Genomic DNA, 19,128 nt, shown 5'->3' with positions numbered 1-19,128 from the left:
GTCCAAAGTTGACACCATGGAGGTTAGCTATTGTTGCGAGACAATGGGTGATAGTTATTTTTAATGATCAATGTCCATAGAATTTTACAGTTATATGTTACATGGATTCCAGTGAAAACAGCTTACATTCCAAAAAGAAAAAAAAATGAGCCTAGCATATTTATACAGGTGATGATTGAGGTGTTGAGTCCCATACAAGATGCAAATTCATAGATGTGTTTCTTAAAAAATGCCAAAAAACAACAGCTGATATATGATTCCAAAACTAATCTGATTATCTGATCCTCTTCTTCCTCTGAAAACGTGCCTCTTTTGAGATCAGGCCTCAAGTAGTTTATCCACATCAACCTGCAACTCTTACCACACCTAGGCAAACCTTCAAGATGGAAACTGTCATTTAACAAAACTAACAAAAAAAACATAACCCAAATGCAGAGACTAGTTTGTCGCCAAAAGCTGAATTGTCACCAAAAGCAGAATTAGAATAACTTGAGTTTGACTAATTTCAAAAATGGCAAAAACAATCGCCATTTTAAAACATCAGATATAAGACAATAAGTGCACTAACATCTCTGTAAACATAATTCAAAAGAAAGATACATTCAGTGCCAGATACATGCACGAGACGCTCCAAATATACATTCACTGCCAGATACACTTCTACTCTCACTTAGTACTTCGAAGGAAAAAGAAAAAAGAAGAAGAAAACCCCTACTACTACACAAACTTTAAACATGGAATTTTCATTCTTTAGCATCATAATATCATTCTTAAGTTCGTTGTTGCGGTCTTTAAGCATGGAATTTTCAGTCTTCAGCATCATAACATCATTCTTAAGTTCGTTGATGTGGTCTTTAAGCATGGAATCTTCATTCTTCAGCATCGTTACATCATTCTCAAGTACACTGATGCGGTCTTCCATCATTCTGCCTTCGCGTCTATGGTGAAAACTCAACTCCCAGCCTGGCTCGTTCCCATCAAACGGAAGGTCAGCCCAGAGGAAATATTTACACGTGTGGCCCTGCATGTTATTGACATTGTTTAGAATTTCAACAACTTACCAAAAAACTTATCAAAACAATGAAAATCTCATATGTAACTCAACTAGGTATCCAGCACATTTGAAGTATGGCCGGCCTTGGTTATTATTTATGTTGGTCCGTGTAATTTTTCGAACTGCTGGCTTATTACAAAGACAATTTATGGCTGTTGGTTGTACGCCAAGTGAGATACCACTAGTGTTGCTTGAAGATGTCATGCTTTATGCTTCTGTAATTAAACAAAAAAGATTTCAGAGAGTAAAAGAATAATTTAAGCATAAAGCAACAGAACACCAATATAAAAAAACACGAGGATTCACAAAGAGTAAATGATAAATGACTTAACTCTGTTTTTTACTCCCCTTTTACTCCCCTTTCTAGAATCACAGATAAATCCTAGACAGAACCCCAATTGATGTAATTTAAGATTTTTTTTCTCCACCTACTTCATTTTTCAGTGTTGTAAATGGGTTTTGATCAAGAGGTTGTACAAGAAGCATTGAGACATCACCTACCACACTTTAGATGGGTTTTCACCATCCACAATCCAAACTAGCAAATTAAAGGAAGCCAAACAAACCCTAGTTTCAGGTTAGGGTTTGGGGTTTAAAAATGTGGGTAATCTTTGCTCGGAACTAGGGTCTCTGAACTCAAAACCCTACTTTTGAAGCAAAAAAACCGACAGCTCTGGGAAAAAATTGGTTAAATCTGAAAATGGATCAAATGCCCTTAAAATTCAAAACCCCATCCTATTACAATGAACTTCATCAGTCAATAACCCATAAAGAAACAAAAAACAAACCCCAAAACCGTACTCTCAAAGCAAAAAAACCGACAGCTCTTGTATTACATAGCTGGGGGAAATTTTTTTAAGCAATATCTTTAACTCAAAACCCTACTTTCGAAGCAAAAAAACCGATAGCTCTTGTATTACATAGCTGGGGAAAAAAAATGGTTAAATCTGAAAATGGATCAAATGCCCTTAAAAAAACCAACCTCTCTTGTTTTCCATGGCTGGGGAGAAAAAAATCATTGCCTTGAAATTCAACATCCCATGAGAATTCAAAAAAACAAACCCCAAATCCTAGTTTCAGAATTTTCTCCCTTGTAAAAGATGTGGGTTTTCTTGGTTTTGAACAAAAAAAAAAAACAAAAAAAAAACCCACAGCTCTTACTTTCCATGGCCGGGGAGAAGAGAAAAGAAGAAGAGTAAATCAGAGTTTTTTTAGGACTCACCAGCGAGGGTCGGATTTCCGGTTCACCAGCTAGGGAGAGAATGCAGCGACGAAGAGATTTGATGCTGAAATGGAGTACGGTTCAGAAACCCAGCGAGGGAGAGAAGTGAAAAGCTGAAACCCTAGTTTTTCTCCCTGGTTCAAATCCATAAAGAGAACTCGTTTTTCACTTTTTATTTTTTTTTATCTTGGGCAATTGATTGAGAGAGAGGGAAAACATACGCCTCTTTTGTTAACGTTTTCTTTTTTTTATCTTGAACGGTTGGGATCATTCCACTTAAAATCTAAGACTAGAATCACTAACCTCATATATATATATATATATATATATATATATATATATATATATTTGGATTGGGGGGGGGGATGTGATTGGGAGCTTAAGCGCACCATAAGTTTGGTGAGCTTAAGCTCACCAACAATTTCCTCATATATATATATATATATATATATATATATATATGAGAAAAGTGTAGCTACACATACATGTAGCTAACTTAGCTACACCGACGTCTTAAAATATAGTGGGCCCCACATTGTTTGGCTGATGCAGACCATTCATTTGATGGGCCCTCATATAGATAGGGTGTGCCAACAAAATCAGCTCCATAGGATCATCCCAACCCTGCGATTTGTGGAGGCAAAAATGGACATGGAAAAACTTTCACAAATCTGTGCATTTTTGGCTCCACAGTTTGAAGGGTTGGGATCATCCAATGGAGCTGATTTTTTGGGCACACCTTATCAATGTCAGGGTCTATTAAATAAATGGTTTGGATCACCCAAACAATGTGGGCCCACTATATTTTAAGCCGTCGGTGTAGCTAAGTTAGCTACACGTATGTGTAGCTTCACTTAAATCATATATATATATATATATATATATATATATATATATATATAGAGAGAGAGAGAGAGAGAGAGAGGAAACTGTTGGTGCGCTTAAGCTCACCAAGCTTATGGTGCGCTTAAGCGCCCAATCACATGGGTCCCACATTTTCTGTGGTGATCCAAACCATTCATTTGCAAGGCCCTATCGTAGATAGGGGGTGTACCAAAAATCAGCTCCATAGGATCATCCTAACCCTCCATTTGTGGAGGACAAAAATGGGCAGATTTGTGGACAAACAAGGTCTGTCCATTTTGACCTCCACAAATGGATGGGTTAGGATGATTCTATGGAGCTGATTTTTGGTACACCCCCCATCTATGTAAGGGCCTTTCAAATGAATGCTTTGGATCATCCTAACAAAGTGGGCCCCCATGTGATTGGGCGCTTAAGCGCACCATAAGCTTGGTGAGCTTAAGCGCACCAACAGTTTCCTCATATATATATATATATATGAGGAAAATGATTGTGAGCTTGAAGCTCATATAACTTATATAATTTTGAGGGCCCAAACACATGGGTCCCACATTTTTTTGTGGTGATCCAAACCATTCATTTGCAAGGCCCCATCATTGGTAGGGTGTGTACCAAAAATCAGCTCTATTGGATCATCCTAATCCCTCCAAAGCGAAGGGCAAAAATGGGCAGATTTGTGGCAAACGGTGTTTGAGCATTTTGCTTTCCACTTTTTTATGGGTTAGGATGATCCTATGGAGCTGATTTTTTGTACACACGCTATCTATGTAAGGGCCTTTCAAATGAATGCTTTGGATCATCCTAACAATGTGGCCCCACATGTGTTTGGGCCCTCAAGCTCATATAAGCAATATGAGCTTAATCATTTTCCTCTCTCTCTCTCTCTCTCTATATATATATATATATATATATATATATATAGAGAGAGAGAGAGAGAGAGAGAGAGAGAGAACTGTTGGTGAGCTTAAGCGCACCATTTTTTTGGTGCGCTTAAGTTGTTATAACGCTTCCCATTGGTGCGCTTAAGCGGGACCCAAACATTTAAACGAATGGGAGGCGTTATAACAACTTAAGCGCACCAAAAAAATGGTGCGCTTAACTTTTCTCATATATATATATATATATATATATATATATATAGAGAGAGAGAGAGAGAGAGAGAGAGAGAGAGAGAGAGAGAGAGAGAGAGAGAGAACATTTCCTACACACTTGTGTAGGTAAGTTACCTACGCACTACCTTAAAATACAGTGGGGGCCCACATTGTTTGGGTGATCCAAACAATTCATTTGAATGGTCCTCACATAGATAGGGTGTCCACAAAAAATCAGATCCATAGGATCATCCTAACCATTCAAAATTATGGAGGCAAAAAATGGACTAATTTGTGAAGGTTTATACACGTCCATTTTACCTCCACAAATCGTAGGGTTGGGATGATCCTATGGATCTGATTTTTTGTGGACACCATATCTATGTGAGGACCATTCAAATGAATTGTTTGGATCACCCAAACAATGTGGGCCCCCACTGTATTTTAAGGTAGTGCCTAGGTAACTTACCTACACAAGTGTGTAGGAAATGTTTTCTCATATATATATATATATATATATATATATATATATATATATATATATATATATATATATATGAGAATAGAGTTCCTAAGGTGTCACCTCATATAGCTTATATGAGGTGACGCTTAAAAATATAAGGGGCCCACTTTGTTTGGATGATCCAAAGCATTCATTTGATAGGCCCTCACATAGATAGGGTGTGCCCAAAAAATCAACTTCATAGGATCATCCTAACCCTTCCATTTGTGGAGGTTGAAATGGATGGGTATAAACCTCCATAAATCTGCCCATTTTTAACCTCCATAAATGGAAGGGTTAGGATGATCCTATGGACCTGATTTTTTGTAGGCACCATATCCATCTAAGGGCCTTTCAAATGAGTGGTTTGGATTACCCCAAAAATGTGGGCCCCTTATGTTTTATGAGCGCCACCTCATATAAGCTATATGAGGTGACACCTTAGGAACTCTATTCTCTATATATATACACACACTTAGGAACTCTATTCTCTATATATATACACCTGAGGACATGAGTAATGCTGAAATTTGGGTAGACTTTATAAACAAAAACTAAATTGCATACAAACCTGTTTTTTGCTATGCTGAATTTTTTTCTTCATCTCAAACTATATTGTGTGCATGGTTCACAAAAATTAAATTGCCTCAAGATAGATTGGCATTTGTATAATTATACAACATGCCCCCTATGAATAAAACCACAAACTCAAGTTTAAGAGAAAAGTTGAGAAGAAAAGAAAAGAAAAATTCGTAATCATGTATCAGCTGAGAATGTCAAGAAAATCGGAGACAGAGAAGCAGCAGAAACCACCAGCAGAGGAAGCAAAATAATTATATATACATGATGTTAACTAAAATCATGAAGGAAGTAAAAAATAATAGCAAATAACCAAAACAGATATTAGGCATTAGGATTACAGAGCTCTTTTCCAATTCACACCATACTCCATCTATAATTTAAAGTGTGAATTTCGAAATGGAAAAAAAACAGCTCACAAAATAGCTGTTAAAACAAAAGAAGATCTAAATTACATCCTCTGGTTGGATCACTTTCTACAAATTAACTGGAATCTGAATTGGTTGTTGATTCTACTAGTGGGAAATGAGAATGCACTGATAAATTTTCAACACTTTGAATAATGCCAATGAAGATTCTAAGGAGCAGTTGCAGTTCTTATTTTTCCATCTCCTTTAGTCTATCTAGAAAACAACCCATCTATCAAGGAAAAAAGAGATCGCTAAGTTTGGATAACTGAGAAAAAATGTCATAGTGCATGATTGTGTATGCCGTTTTTTTTTTTCTTAAAAAAAATATTCCATGAAGCAAATTGAATGTCAGAGCCTTTTCGCAACCCATTTTTAGGTACCAAATTTTTTATGATAAAAATTTTCAGCAGAAAAGAACGAAAAAAAGGTCATAGCATATTTTATTTCGGTTTGCTAAGAAAGATTTTGTACGAAAAGTTTCAAGGAAAAGAATTTCAATGAAGTCATGTTACTATAGCCCAAACATGCCATAAGGTAAATATTTTCATGTAAAATCTGGACTCTGCTGACAAAGAATTGCAAACTGGATAGAGCCATCAAAAAAGGAAATTTAATATATCAGAAAAATAAATGGATGCATAGAAATTAAGTTGCTCTTCCTAAGAATATGAAATAATAATAATCGGAAAACTGGCACACGATAACAAATTCACTACCTTTGCCAGAGTATTTCGATTACAATTATTATATCAAGACCCGGGTGATATGCCCATTCATTCATAAGAAGAAATAATCTATAGCCTTGTAGAAGTTACAGGTGAAGTAATTACTCAGGCACATGGGTCCTTTGCTACACATAACCTACATCCTAATTTCGGTTGCTAATCTCTCTCTCTCTCTTAAAGTGAGGGCGAAAGGGACAGTCTGAAAATGCAGCTTATTGAGATAAACTAGAGCTATTAAAATATCTTTTGTGACTGTCCCTCTATTTTAGATAAAATTAAAAGAACTCGAAAAAACATTATTTATGAATTTTGGAACTGTCCCTTCAGTTTAGATAAAAGTAAAAGAAGTCGAAATATTATGATGAATAAAATAATGAACATACCAAATCGATCAGGAAAGCAAGTTTTTTGTTTTTATTTTTATTTTGAAAATGGAGAGGACAATGGTAAATGAGTTGTGAACTAAATATCATTTCCATAGGATGGTCCTATCCCTCCGATCTATAGAGGTTCATTATATCCGGTTCCTATATAGAATGGAGGGCTACGATCTTCCTATGGAAGTTATTTTATTAAAGGGCTTAGGGCTAGCTAGGATCATCCTATGGTAATGTTTTTTTGGAATGGACGGTCTGGATCATCCTATGGTGCAAGCCATATATGGTAGGGGTGTAAAATAGTGGGCGTCACCCATAAAAAATCGACGGGTAAGATAATGGTCCCACCACAATAAACTCGTGTCACTAACTATGCTATGCTCCCCCTCGAGCAAATTCGTGGCTCCGCCCTTGCTTCATCACAAAGAAATTTTCTAGAATTCAACACTAATTTACTAATGTATATGGCAAAATATGATCAGATTAACATCACTTCACTCACTCTATTCAAAAGGGATCAGATCAGCTATCTTACATGATGACATGAAGAATCTTACACCTCAGTACGAAGAAACAATACAATGAGTACACAGGTCATAAAAAATGCTATCTGCTCATATTAAGGCACAAACACAGGTAGAGAAATAGAAGAATAAGAACTTACCATTGTAGAGATGTGCAGTTTGTGAGAAGAACCTAACCATTGTTGAAAACAGTTGGTGCTCGTTCGTTGTACTAATCTAACATGGCGTCATACAAAGCTATAGGGTCTAATGTCTTAACCGACTCACTCATGTCGTCTCATACGCAAGAGAGAGGAGTGGCGGTGGAGAGAAATAGAAGAATAAGAAAGAGGTGGAGGTTGGTCCGGGGAGAAGATTGAGGGATTATATGAGGCGAAGAACAGCAGGTTGGGTGAATGAAACCTGAACTGAAATAATGAAGTCGATGATAGTAAGAAAGGTTGAGGTTTTGTCTAGCAGCAGCTGAAAAGTCAGAAAGATTTTGGGGTAGTTTTGGCCTAAAAGTCAAAAATTCACCAAGAAGTGGACAAGTCACATTCGAAATTTGGGATTTAAAAATCTCGTAAAGATTGGCCGAGATTTTAGCCGTGATGAGCAATATTTAAGCCGTGATTTTTGCCGAGATGAGCAATATTTTTTTGGCATCTACTCTCTCTCACTCAGTGGGCGTTAGGTTGAGTCTAGGGGTGTAAATGGATATTCAAAAATTCGATTACCGTCCGCATCCGAATCCGTTTAAAGCGAATATTATCCGGATCTATTTCAAGCGAATATTATCCGAATCCGTTTATGAGATATCCGGCTCTTAGCGGATGCGAATCTGGTAAATAGTATATCCGATCCGTTTAACATCCGAATCCGAGAAGTAAATCCTTTTTATTTATTATTAATAATATCATTAATATTTATTTTTAGTAATGACAAACTATCTTTTGTTTCTAAAAGAAAAGTGAATTTTCTTTTTAGAAAAAAAAAATAAAAAGTGTTTTGGGTAGGAAATGAAGTAATCTCTCATTTTAAGGGTATTCTTGGAGTTTGACATGGCTTCTTTATGAAGCAACAAATGTGGGCTGTAGGATGAAAGAGATAAATGGATGATGATGATTGAAAGAAGATGTCATAGTTTCTAGAGAATTCTAGAGCAAAAAGGCCATAGTCATTGATGGTAAATGGACGGCTTAGATCAATTTTTCAACTTAGAGTTATATAAAAACCCAAAATGCAATTAAAAGAGGGGACTTCTAAGGTTTGCAAGGAGAAGCAAGAGAGAGGAGAAAGGAGGAGGCTGAGACACCTTCGGCATTCTTTAGTGCCTCCAATCCCACCAAAATCCACCGCCGCGCATCTCCACCTTCTCACAGCCACCTCCATCATCGCCAGTCACCTCTATCTCTAACACAATCCCCATCTCCATCCCCATTTCTCTTCATCTTCCACAATCAGCACTCCCACTTTCCATGTTCAAAATAGCCCAAACCCATTCCATCATATATGTAAAAAAAGAAAGAAAAAATCCAAAGACCACTTCCAACACCATCATCCATCCCCAGTGCCTCTCTCTCTACCTTTGTTTTAAAAGGAAGAAGAAGATCTCACATATTTTAGGGTTTGAGAGTTAATTTTGTGAAGAGAAAGTAGAGGTCTGGTTTTAGGGTTTGGAAAATTTATTCGAGGAGTAAGAAAGAGAAGAAAGATAAAGTGCTACAATAAAATGTTCGAATTTACCAGATAAACGGAGACGGATAATATCCGAATTCGAACAATATTCGAAGGATATGAATTCGGTAATAGATATTAAATATCCATCAAATTCGAATCCGAATCCGAATTCGGATAGTGCATATTGTAATCGAATTCGGACACCCCTAGCTGAGTCAGAAGATTGTAGCCGTAGGAAAACATACAAAATACCGAGATTTTAGCAGTAGCGAGCTAATTTTTTGCCGTCTATTTTCTCTCTTTGGACGTTAGGCTGACAATAAGGGTGTCAATTTTGGCTTGGGCTCGGAAGCTCGGCTCGAAAAAAGCTAGGCTCGAGTTCGGCTCGAATCCTTAAAGAGCCGAACTGAGTCGGCTCGCCAGGCTCGTTAAGCTTAACGAGCAGAGCCCGATTTAGGCCAGGCTCGGCTCGTTAAAATTTTAATATATTTAAATATATATATTATATATTAATATATACACTAAAAGGGTTGTCCAGGGAGTGAAAGGGGGAGGCAAAATATGTCACTTCATTTTTGGAACCCCATTTGTTACTTGGACCACGCCCCATAGTGTAAAAAAAGTAGTCAAATTACACTAGATAGGACTGTCCAGGGAAGATGAGGGGTGTGAACTTAATATAACCCGAGCTCGGTAAGGCTCGCGAGCCTGACCGAGCCGAGCCGAGCCCGAGCCGAGCTTTTGAGCTTAACGAGCCGAGCCTGGACAAGCTTGGCTCGGCTCGTTTACACCCCTAGCTGACAAGTAAGATTTAGACGAAGGTGAGGCCGACTAGTAAGCACAAATGAACAGTAAAATAGGCGTTCCTCTTTAATAGTATATATATATATATATATATATATATATATATATATATATATATAGAGAGAGAGAGAGAGAGAGAGAGAGAGAGAGAGAGAGAGAGAGAGAACTGTGGGTGAGCTTAAGCTCACCATTTTTTGGTGCGCTTAAGTTGTTATAACGCCTCCCATTTGTGCGCTTAAGCGGGACCCAAACATTTAAACGAATGGAAGGCGTTATAACAACTTAAGCGCACCAAAAAATGGTGAGTTTAAGCACACCAACAGTTAGGAGTGGTTATTCGGTTAAAACTGAACCGAAAAAACCGAAATGTTAAAACTGAATTTATTTCGGTTTCCCAAAATTCGAACCGAAACCGAAACCGAATTTATGAGAAACCGAACCGAAACCGAATTGTGAGAGAAAAGAGGGGAAAAAGTAAAATTTTGGCTTGGATCGGAGGGCTAGGATCATCCGATCAAAATGATTTTTTGAGCACAACCTAATTAAGTTGTGATCAATCAAATGGATGGTTTTGATCATCCCACGGAGTGCACATAAAGCAACTTTTTTGGAAAAAAAATGGTTTCATCCATTATTTCGGTTAACCGAAATTTTTTTTAGATAACCGAAACCGAATAACCGAATTTCCAAAAAAACTAACCGAAACTGAACCGAAATGGAAAAGAACCGAACTTCCAGGTTCGGTTATTCGGTTATAACCGAATAATGCTCACCCCTACCAACAGTTCTCTCTCTCTCTCTCTCTCTCTCTCTCTCTCTCTCTCTCTCTCTATATATATATATATATATATATATATATATATATATATATGAGTGAAGCTACACGTATGTGTAGCTAACTTAGCTACACCGACGGCTTAAAATACAGTGGGCCCACATTGATTGGGTGATCCAAACCATTCATTTGATAGGCCCTCACATTGATAGGGTGTGCCCAAAAAATCAGCTTCATTGGATGATCCCAACCCTCAAACTGTGCAGGCAAAAATGGACAGATTTGTGAAGGTTTTTACACGTCCATTTTTGCCTCAACAAATCGTAGGGTTGGGATGATCTCAGGGAGCTGATTTTTTGGCACACCCTATCTATGTGAGAGCCCATCAAATAAATGGTTTGCACCACCGAAACAATGTGGGGCCCACTGTATTTAAGGCATCGGTGTAGCTAAGTTAGCTACACGTATGTGTAGCTATACCTCTCTCTCTCTGTCTCTCTCTCTATATATATATATACCCCACATGGTCTTGGTCACATCCCAAACGGACATCCTATGTGTATGGTAAAGGGCTACAAAAATCAACAAATTGGCTTTACTTGGGGGAGCCCTAAACAAGGCCTGATGGGTCAAGGGCGTGGGATCATTTGATCAAGCGTTTCTCAACGGCATTTGGCTTGATTTTATGGGTTCCATTCCAATTAACCGAACCATTGATAAATGATAGAATGAAGGGCGCCCTTGCAAAAATCAGCTTCAAGGGTGCCCTTATTGGTTGATTTCTGAAAAGTGTTGCGCCCAAAAAAGTGGATGGCCCCTAAAAATGTGAAAACCGTGTTGACTTTGTAGAAATTAACCAATAAGGGCGTCCTTGAAGCTGATTTTCTCAAGGGTGCCCTTCATTCTATCATTGCTCTTGTTTTAATTGGGTTTTTAAAAATACTGGGGGTTCAATTTTTTTCTTTAAAAAAAAAAAAATTAAGCCATTTTATTCAAGTGGGACTGAAAAATGACCGGTTTAGATTGAACTGGGTCAGACCGGCTGGTTCGATCTAGTTGGTACTGTGGCTCTCACTACCTCTTGAATTGCGGGTACTATAGGATTACTCTGTTTTCTTTATTTGCTTCCTCTTCGTGGAATGGATAGCCAAAAAGGACACATTAAGCATTTTTTTTCCCATAATTTTTTCCCATTTTACTTTTTTTTCATGGAATTCTTTAGATGGAATTTTCTTTCATTATTATGGACGAAAGCTGGAATCATAAAATCAAGTTCGACACAGGGAAGCTATGGCGGTTCCCATTTGGTTAGCCACTTGGGCTCGTGGCCTTATTCAAAAAATAATTGATGCAAATAAAGAAGGGCGCTGATATCCCCCTTGACGGCTGGCTTAACGTATTCCCACTAGGGTTGCAACTCGGGTCGGGCTTTCTAGAACCCTACCCTACCCAAGAAACAACCTCGGGTCAGGTTTTTTTGGGGAAAGCCCGTGATTCTTAAACCCGGCCCTACCCGAGATAATTTCTTGGGTCGGGTTTTTCCGCATTGCCGCCTCCAACTTCATGCAATGCCCTCCTTTCTATTCCAAATTGTCCTAATTTACTCCAAACCCACTTTAAACCTGATTTTAACATGTTGATTGAAACATGCTGATAAGTGATATGATTAGACAAAGTATGATTTAAACATTTTCTAATTCTCAATGAACTCGTTAGTGGCCAGACTGATCTGTAATCTTTTAAACACTACTCACTAAATATTTATGCAAAACACAGGTTCTGAGGTTCGATAAAAAAAGAATGCAGTCATGGCCTCTGTTTGCCGATAGAGAATGACATAATTTTTTTTTTTGTGGTGGTGATATACTGTTACGTATCCTACAAACATGTACATAAATGGAAAGCATGAATAAAATGGACAATCAAATATGAGTAAAGATGCCACTGTAAACAAATTAAAGAACTACAAAGATTATTTTATGCAAGAAATAGACCTTCTTATGGCCATCAGAGCAATAGGCAATTGAGGCATAAATACGAGAAATAGACCTTCTTTCGTTCGTGTCTTACACTCTTACTGTCTTGGTGAGATGAGAAATGAGAATTACTAAATTACCCATATCAATGTTATTATTTATAACTTATAACATTAAAAAATGAATAAATGCGGGTTTTCCACCTTTAAAACCGGCCCAACCCGAGAATCACTCGGGGTTTGGAAAAGTAAACCCGGCCCAACAACTTACCCGGCCACTTTGAACCCGACCCATGCTTTTTCGGGCCGGGTAAAACCCGACCCAAGTTGCAACCCTAATTCCCACCATTTGACCGGTCTCTCTCTCTCTCTCTCTCTCTCTCTCTCTCTCTCTCTCTCTCTCTCTCTCTCCAGACACACAACAGGAACAGTTGGTGGGCCCAACAGAAACAATTGGTGGAATGGTGGGCCCATCTTTGAACAATGTAGGCCCCACCCATACCACACCATAGGATAATCCAAACCGTCCATTTGATGGGCCATAAACGTAAATAGGTTGCGTCCCAAAATATTTTTCCATAGGCGGATCCTAGTCCTCCGATCTAAATAGAAACTACATCTTATGCAACCTCTATAGATTGTAGGGTTGTGATCATCCTACGGAAATGATTTTTGGGGCACAACCTATTTACATTGTGGCCCATCAAATGGACGGCTCGGATCATCCTATGGTCTGGACGTTACACTTCATTTTCAAAAATTTGGGTGGGGCCTAAATTGGTACGACCCACACCGTAGGATGATCCAAACCATGGACGGCTTGGATCATCCTATGTTGTGGGCGGTATGCTTCAATTTGAAAAATATCGGTGGGGCCTACGATTGGGCCTTAATGTTAGCGTACAACCAACTCCATAGGATTATCCAAACCATGGACGGCTTGGATCATCCGATGTTGTGGACGGGCCTTAATGTTACTGTACGACCACAGGATGATCCAAACCATTCATTTGATGGGCCAACCCTTTTGGGGGCACAACCCATTTACGTTATGGCCCATCAAATGGACGGCTCGGATCATCCTATGGTCTGGACGGTACACTTCATTTTCAAAAACTTGAGGTGTAAAATGGTGGGCTCCACCCTATACATTTGCTAGGGTAGAGATCGTGGGACCTACCCCATTCAAACATTAGGTATAATGGTGGGCCCCTCCCGGTTTGAATTGAGTTGTTTGCTGAGCATCATAGGTATTTGGGTCTTTCTACAAGATAATTTTGGTCTTTTTACACAAGGAACCTTTCACATGTAAGACTGTTTTGGTCTTTTTAAAGGGCAATAACATCTAATATGGGCATTTTCGTCACAAATTGATGGCACAAAGAGATTTGCAAAATTCACTCAAGTTAACTATAATCATATATTATGGGATTTGCTGAAAGGCATTTCGCAAATCGTATGTTGCATCTGACAGGAGCCACCTTGTGAATGAAGACAAAATCTGCTGAAAAGCCTTATATTATTTTAGGGTGATGATATTTTCACCCCTGACCCCGCGGCATTACCCATTCGCCCCCCTTTCAACATGAAGTTACCCACTGTTCACATTATATAGGGGGGGGGCGCAAATGCGTACTGCATAGGGGTGAAAATATTATCTCTCATAAATGTTATTCTTGCAATATCCAGGGCCTTAATTTTAAAACACAGTGTGTGCGATAGGATGAAATTAAGAATAGTTGGTACAAAAGCGTGGTTGAATTGTAAAAATACTACGTGTGCGATAGGATGAATTATAAGAATAGTTGGTAAAAAAGCAAAGTTGAATTGTCAAAATACGACGCCGTTTAAAGAAGAAATTATCAAATGAAGGCTTATATTAATCTGAACCATTCAACTAGTAGGTCGGTACAAGGAAAAACCAACAACGCCTCTTTTGCTCTATCCTTCCCTGTGAAGGGAGTAACGTAGAACCTTCTCTTTCGTTTTATAGTCAAAATAAATAAATTGGAAGAAGCTTCTTATTGATCAAATCAATATCCTCTCACACGTAAACAGTCGACAAACTAGAAAGTCTCTATCTACACGGTTTGAACTTCAAACCCACGCATTCATACACGTTGTAGAAGCTCTACAAACTCATATTAAGGAAGGTTGGCTATAAATAAGGGTTCTTCTACCCCTTCTCTCATCACATCCATACTTCAAGATTCCTATATCTCTCTAAGGACCCAAAAAAAAAAAACACCCATATCTCCAATTCCTCTCTCAATCTCTTCTCATATTAATTCTCCTTTCATAGTTCCATAGCCATGTCTCAACCCAAAGAAATTCCCTTAAATGGGGCTTATTATGGCCCATCCATCCCTCCTCAGGAACCTTACCGCAGGCGCAGCGGAGGGTGTTGCTTGATTAGTACCCTTTTCAAGGTTATCATCTCCTTCATAGTTGTTCTTGGCATCGCCGCTCTAGTCCTCTGGCTCGTTCTCCGGCCGAACCATATCAAAGTTCACGTCGAGAATGCTTCTCTAACTCAATTCAATCTCACTGATAATAGAGTCCTCCAATACAATCTTTCACTAGCCATGAGTGTGAGGAACCCAAACAAGAGGATTGGTATTTACTACGATAGGCTTGAAGCTACAGCTTTATATGATGGAGAGAGGTTTAGTTATATACCTTTGCCTACTTTCTACCAAGGTCATAAGAACACCACCATGCTTTATCCAGTTTTCACAGGGGCGAATTTCATTGATTTGAGCAGTTCTGAAGTTGTGGATTTTAATGAGGCTACGGGAAGTGGGGTTTTCTATGTTGATGTTAAAATATATGCTAGGATTAGGTTTAAGGTTGGATCGGTGAAGACTCATCGAGTCAAGCCAGAGATCAAGTGCGAGCTGAGGATTCCTTTAGCAACTAATGGGAGCACAGATGGCAGTTTTACTAGGACCAAGTGCGACGTGGATTTCTAATTGTTTGAGGAATTTAATCTCTTTTTTTTTCTTTCATTCTTTGGTTATTTTTCTATATGTAGTTCTATTTTTCTATATACCTAGTTCTATTTTCCATGTTCATCATAGATTTTTTTTTCATTTGTTTCCTTGATGGCTGCCTTTTACTTCCTATGTAATAAAAATAAAGGTTGTAATCAAAATAAAGTCCCTTGGTTTTGGACACTCTCTTCTCATTAAATAGAAGTTTATAGGGAAATGATATCAGAACAACCATGTTTTTATAACAGACACACGAACTCAACTTGTCTCATATATCATCTCTCGAGAGTTTATATGGTGAAAGAGGGGACAATGCTCGTATTCATTGTACGACTGAAGTATTAATGACCTTGTTATTTGATCCAAAATTAGCATCTTAAAAATTGAGCTGGTGTTGGATCAAATACCAAGGGTGGTATGATTAAAGATGGGCATATGGTCTCATGGAAAACGATAAGTTCAAGTCCTACGTTTTGAGGTTATCATACACAACTAGGACATCTCGGCCCTTGATTTATGTTGTAGTTTTGTTGCTGTTGCAGTAAAAGTCAGAGTTTGTCACCGCGTCATAATCTAATATCTTGTAGAAACACATACACCCTACCTACTACAAGATTATATTCTCCTATGCTGAGCAAAACACAAAGTACATGAGGAAAATATAGTGGTTTGTTATGTTTGGCCTAATGTGTGATTCAAATGTGACTGCTTTCTCCCTGTGGTAAAGGGTTGTACCTGTTAAGGCCTAATGTGTGATTCAATTTCACCTTGGTCTTTACTTTCCCAGAAAATCCCCTTTTAGAAGTGTTTTTAATAATGTTTTATTTTTATTTTTTTAATGAGGAATTATAGACTGAAGGGAGCCCTTGCAAAAAAGAGGTGAAAGGGGGTGCACACCATGGTGTGCAGCCAACGGGGGAGCCCTTTCACCTCTTTTTTGCAAGGGCTCCCTTCAGTCTAGAATTCCTCTTTTTTAATTATTCTTACATATCTAATTTGGAAAATATATTCCAATTAGTCAACGAGAATCATGATCTCGACAAAAAGATTTTCTTAAAAAGCCCTTAAATGCTCAATTGGTTGGCCCGTTATGTGTAATGAAATCTAGGAATCATGGTACTACAATGCTTCATGAATTTTTTAGTCCTCGGAGAGGAGACTGCGTATGGGAAATCAAGAGCATTGATCTTGTAGAACATCCCCCAGCAGACATTTATGCCTAAGATGGACTATTGAATCAATGGTATAGTTTATGTTTGGTGAAACCCTAAAAGAGGATATATGGGTTTCTCCCATTCTCCATGCGAGAGAAATTTTTTCTGAAATACTTTGAAAATAAAAGATGTGTTGTAAATTTGATTTAGGGGAATATCTAAACTTGCCACCAAACCCGCAAAATTTTAAGGCTAGATCCATGCGTGAATCCCATTAACCAAATTTGAGCAAGCCAGTTTCTGATATAGGAGGCTCGAATGAGGATGATGAGGAATTCCTAGTTTCCCTAACAAACTCCTGCTTCTACTTCATTAAATTCTTAAATACCTACGAGTCCGAAAATGAAACATATGATGTGCGAAGTTTGAAGTTCTTGGCTTTGCCTTTGGTGTAATCCTTGGCTGCTTTAGCCTTTTGTGGCATGTGCCGCTTGTATTCTTGTGTGTGTGTGTTTGTCTATATCGTCTCTATTGGTGTTGTAAATTTGTGAAGCGTGTGTCTTTATCGTCTCTGGGGTGCTGTCAATTTGTGAAGCCTAGGGTCCCAGTCGAGCTTTCATCAAACTTGACCTTCAGAAACTGTTGGGCCTTTCCATGCCATCAACATTTTCTCTTTCCTCTCCACGTACTGGTCTTTATTACCTTCGAGTCTCTCAACAAATCCTAATTCCTCAGAATTCATTCTTGAAGGTGGCACTAGGTTCGTATCAGAATTTTATGTCGAGCAGCTTTCTCCATGGCTTATCTTTATGGTATAAACATCATGTCTTGATAGACTACCTAATCTATATCCAAGTCTCTCAAAATATTACATTTTCAATTAAAACTACCTAATCTATATCCAAGCCTCCTATTTATAGACATTTCAGTCCCTTTAAGTGTGGCCGCACACATTGGTGATCCACACTTACACTTATGGCCTACTCACAAATTTACACTTGTAAATACACAATTACAAACACATCAACCACTAAAAATCTACATCATAGCTTCTACATCCAAGCCAAATTATAGGTTCTTCATCTGTAAACCATACCAAACCAAATCTTGGTCATTGATCAACTTTCACACCATGCAAGGCTTGACCCGATCTACATCAACATTTTTTTAAATTCAAACAACTACAAAGAAATCACTTTTACAATCAATAGTAAAATTAAAATTTTGGGTTCTACAAAGGGAGTAGAGGGTGGATGTATAGACCAACCTGTCTTGTAGAACATCATGAAACATCATGAAGGTACCCACAAGGCATTGATCTCATCCTGAACAAACATCCTATAGGATAAAGTACTAAAAAAATCAACAATTTACCCTTTTTTGTGTAATTGGTAGAGAGAATAGGGATTTTGGCTACAAAAGGAAAGAGGGTGGAGATCTCAGGGTTTTGAATTCTGGTTGGTCTTTCTTCCATTTAGTGGTGGATTTAGGGGTCTCGCCTCTAAATCTAGCGAATGGACGAAGACGATAGTGCCCCCTAGAGTCACCCTCCCTCCCAGCATTATCTATAGCTCGACTCATTGGCCACAAGCTCTGTTCTGAAAACTAGAAGAACTGCTGACATCCCCATCGTCACTGCACGAAAAAAATGAATTTGCTGAAAAGGATTGGGGATGAGCTCTATACCACCTCTACTCCCTTGAACGAAATAGTACATAGCTCATCAAGGACCAAGGAAAAAAGAGTGAAAGGAAGCAATCACAAGTCAAAAGCTCTTCTTCAGCGAGATGTTGAAGAAGATGAGCTAACATACAACTCCATCAGAGAATCGCCATCAGAGCCTAAAAACCATGCTTTAGGCCAGAAATCTCCCGAGACTAACCAAAAGCTTCACAACACCATGACCATTGAGGAAAAAATTCACCAGGTTGAGGATGATACAGAAATTAGAAAAGATTAATGATCCCTTGAAGAATAAGTTTCAAACTAGAAATACGCCAGAAGCTCCAACCACGGCAAAGGAAAATTTAGAAATATGGAAGGGTGACAACCAACAGGCTATAACAGTCTTAGAAAGTTAAGGAAAATACTAGTCGACCATTAACCTGCCGAGCTGTACAAGCAAGCCTGCAACCTTGGAAGCACCAACCAAAAACAATCAAGGAGCTCTAGTCAAGAACCTCTCTTGGAGTGCCCTGTTTGAACAATCAAGGAACTCTGCCTTCTTCCAAATCTAGACCAATTCAAAGGCTATCACCCAATTTATCCAACTCTAGAACAACTATTTCATCCTTAACCAAATGGAGAAAGATGCAGATGGAGAAGATTACCCGGGCATAGTTACTAATCCTTCCCACCAAAAGCCCATGCAAAGTATGCCCGAAAAAGCTGCGGAAAGTGAATTTAAAACAGAGTACTCA

The 19,128-nt window shown here is 38.4% G+C and overlaps 1 protein-coding gene and 1 long non-coding RNA gene across 2 annotated transcripts; one reads left to right on the top strand and one right to left on the bottom strand.

The window, feature by feature from the left end:
* Positions 1-633: 633 nt before the first annotated feature.
* Positions 634-7,703, bottom strand: LOC143863291 (uncharacterized). Its single transcript, XR_013240862.1, has 3 exons — positions 7,489-7,703; positions 1,138-1,269; positions 634-1,021 (listed from the first exon to the last, which is right to left on the bottom strand). It is a non-coding gene; the product is annotated as an uncharacterized LOC143863291 (long non-coding RNA).
* A 7,056-nt stretch (positions 7,704-14,759) lies between these two features.
* Positions 14,760-15,653, top strand: LOC143863788 (NDR1/HIN1-like protein 10). The gene has a single exon (XM_077374551.1). The coding sequence runs from the start codon at positions 14,874-14,876 to the stop codon at positions 15,531-15,533; it is 660 nt and encodes a 219-aa protein (XP_077230666.1). The 5' UTR covers positions 14,760-14,873; the 3' UTR covers positions 15,534-15,653.
* The last annotated feature ends 3,475 nt before the right edge of the window (positions 15,654-19,128 follow it).

Source organism: Tasmannia lanceolata, unplaced genomic scaffold (assembly GCF_043159265.1).
Source record: "Tasmannia lanceolata isolate RefF3 unplaced genomic scaffold, GAP_Taslan_0.1 ptg000044l, whole genome shotgun sequence".
NCBI classification, from domain to species: Eukaryota; Viridiplantae; Streptophyta; class Magnoliopsida; order Canellales; family Winteraceae; genus Tasmannia; species Tasmannia lanceolata.
This window is presented reverse-complemented; position numbering and strand designations above follow the sequence as displayed.

Coding starts and splice junctions, on each gene's coding strand:
- LOC143863788 (XM_077374551.1), top strand. CDS start 14,874: ATGTCTCAACCCAAAGAAATTCCCTTAAATGGGGCTTATTATGGCCCA.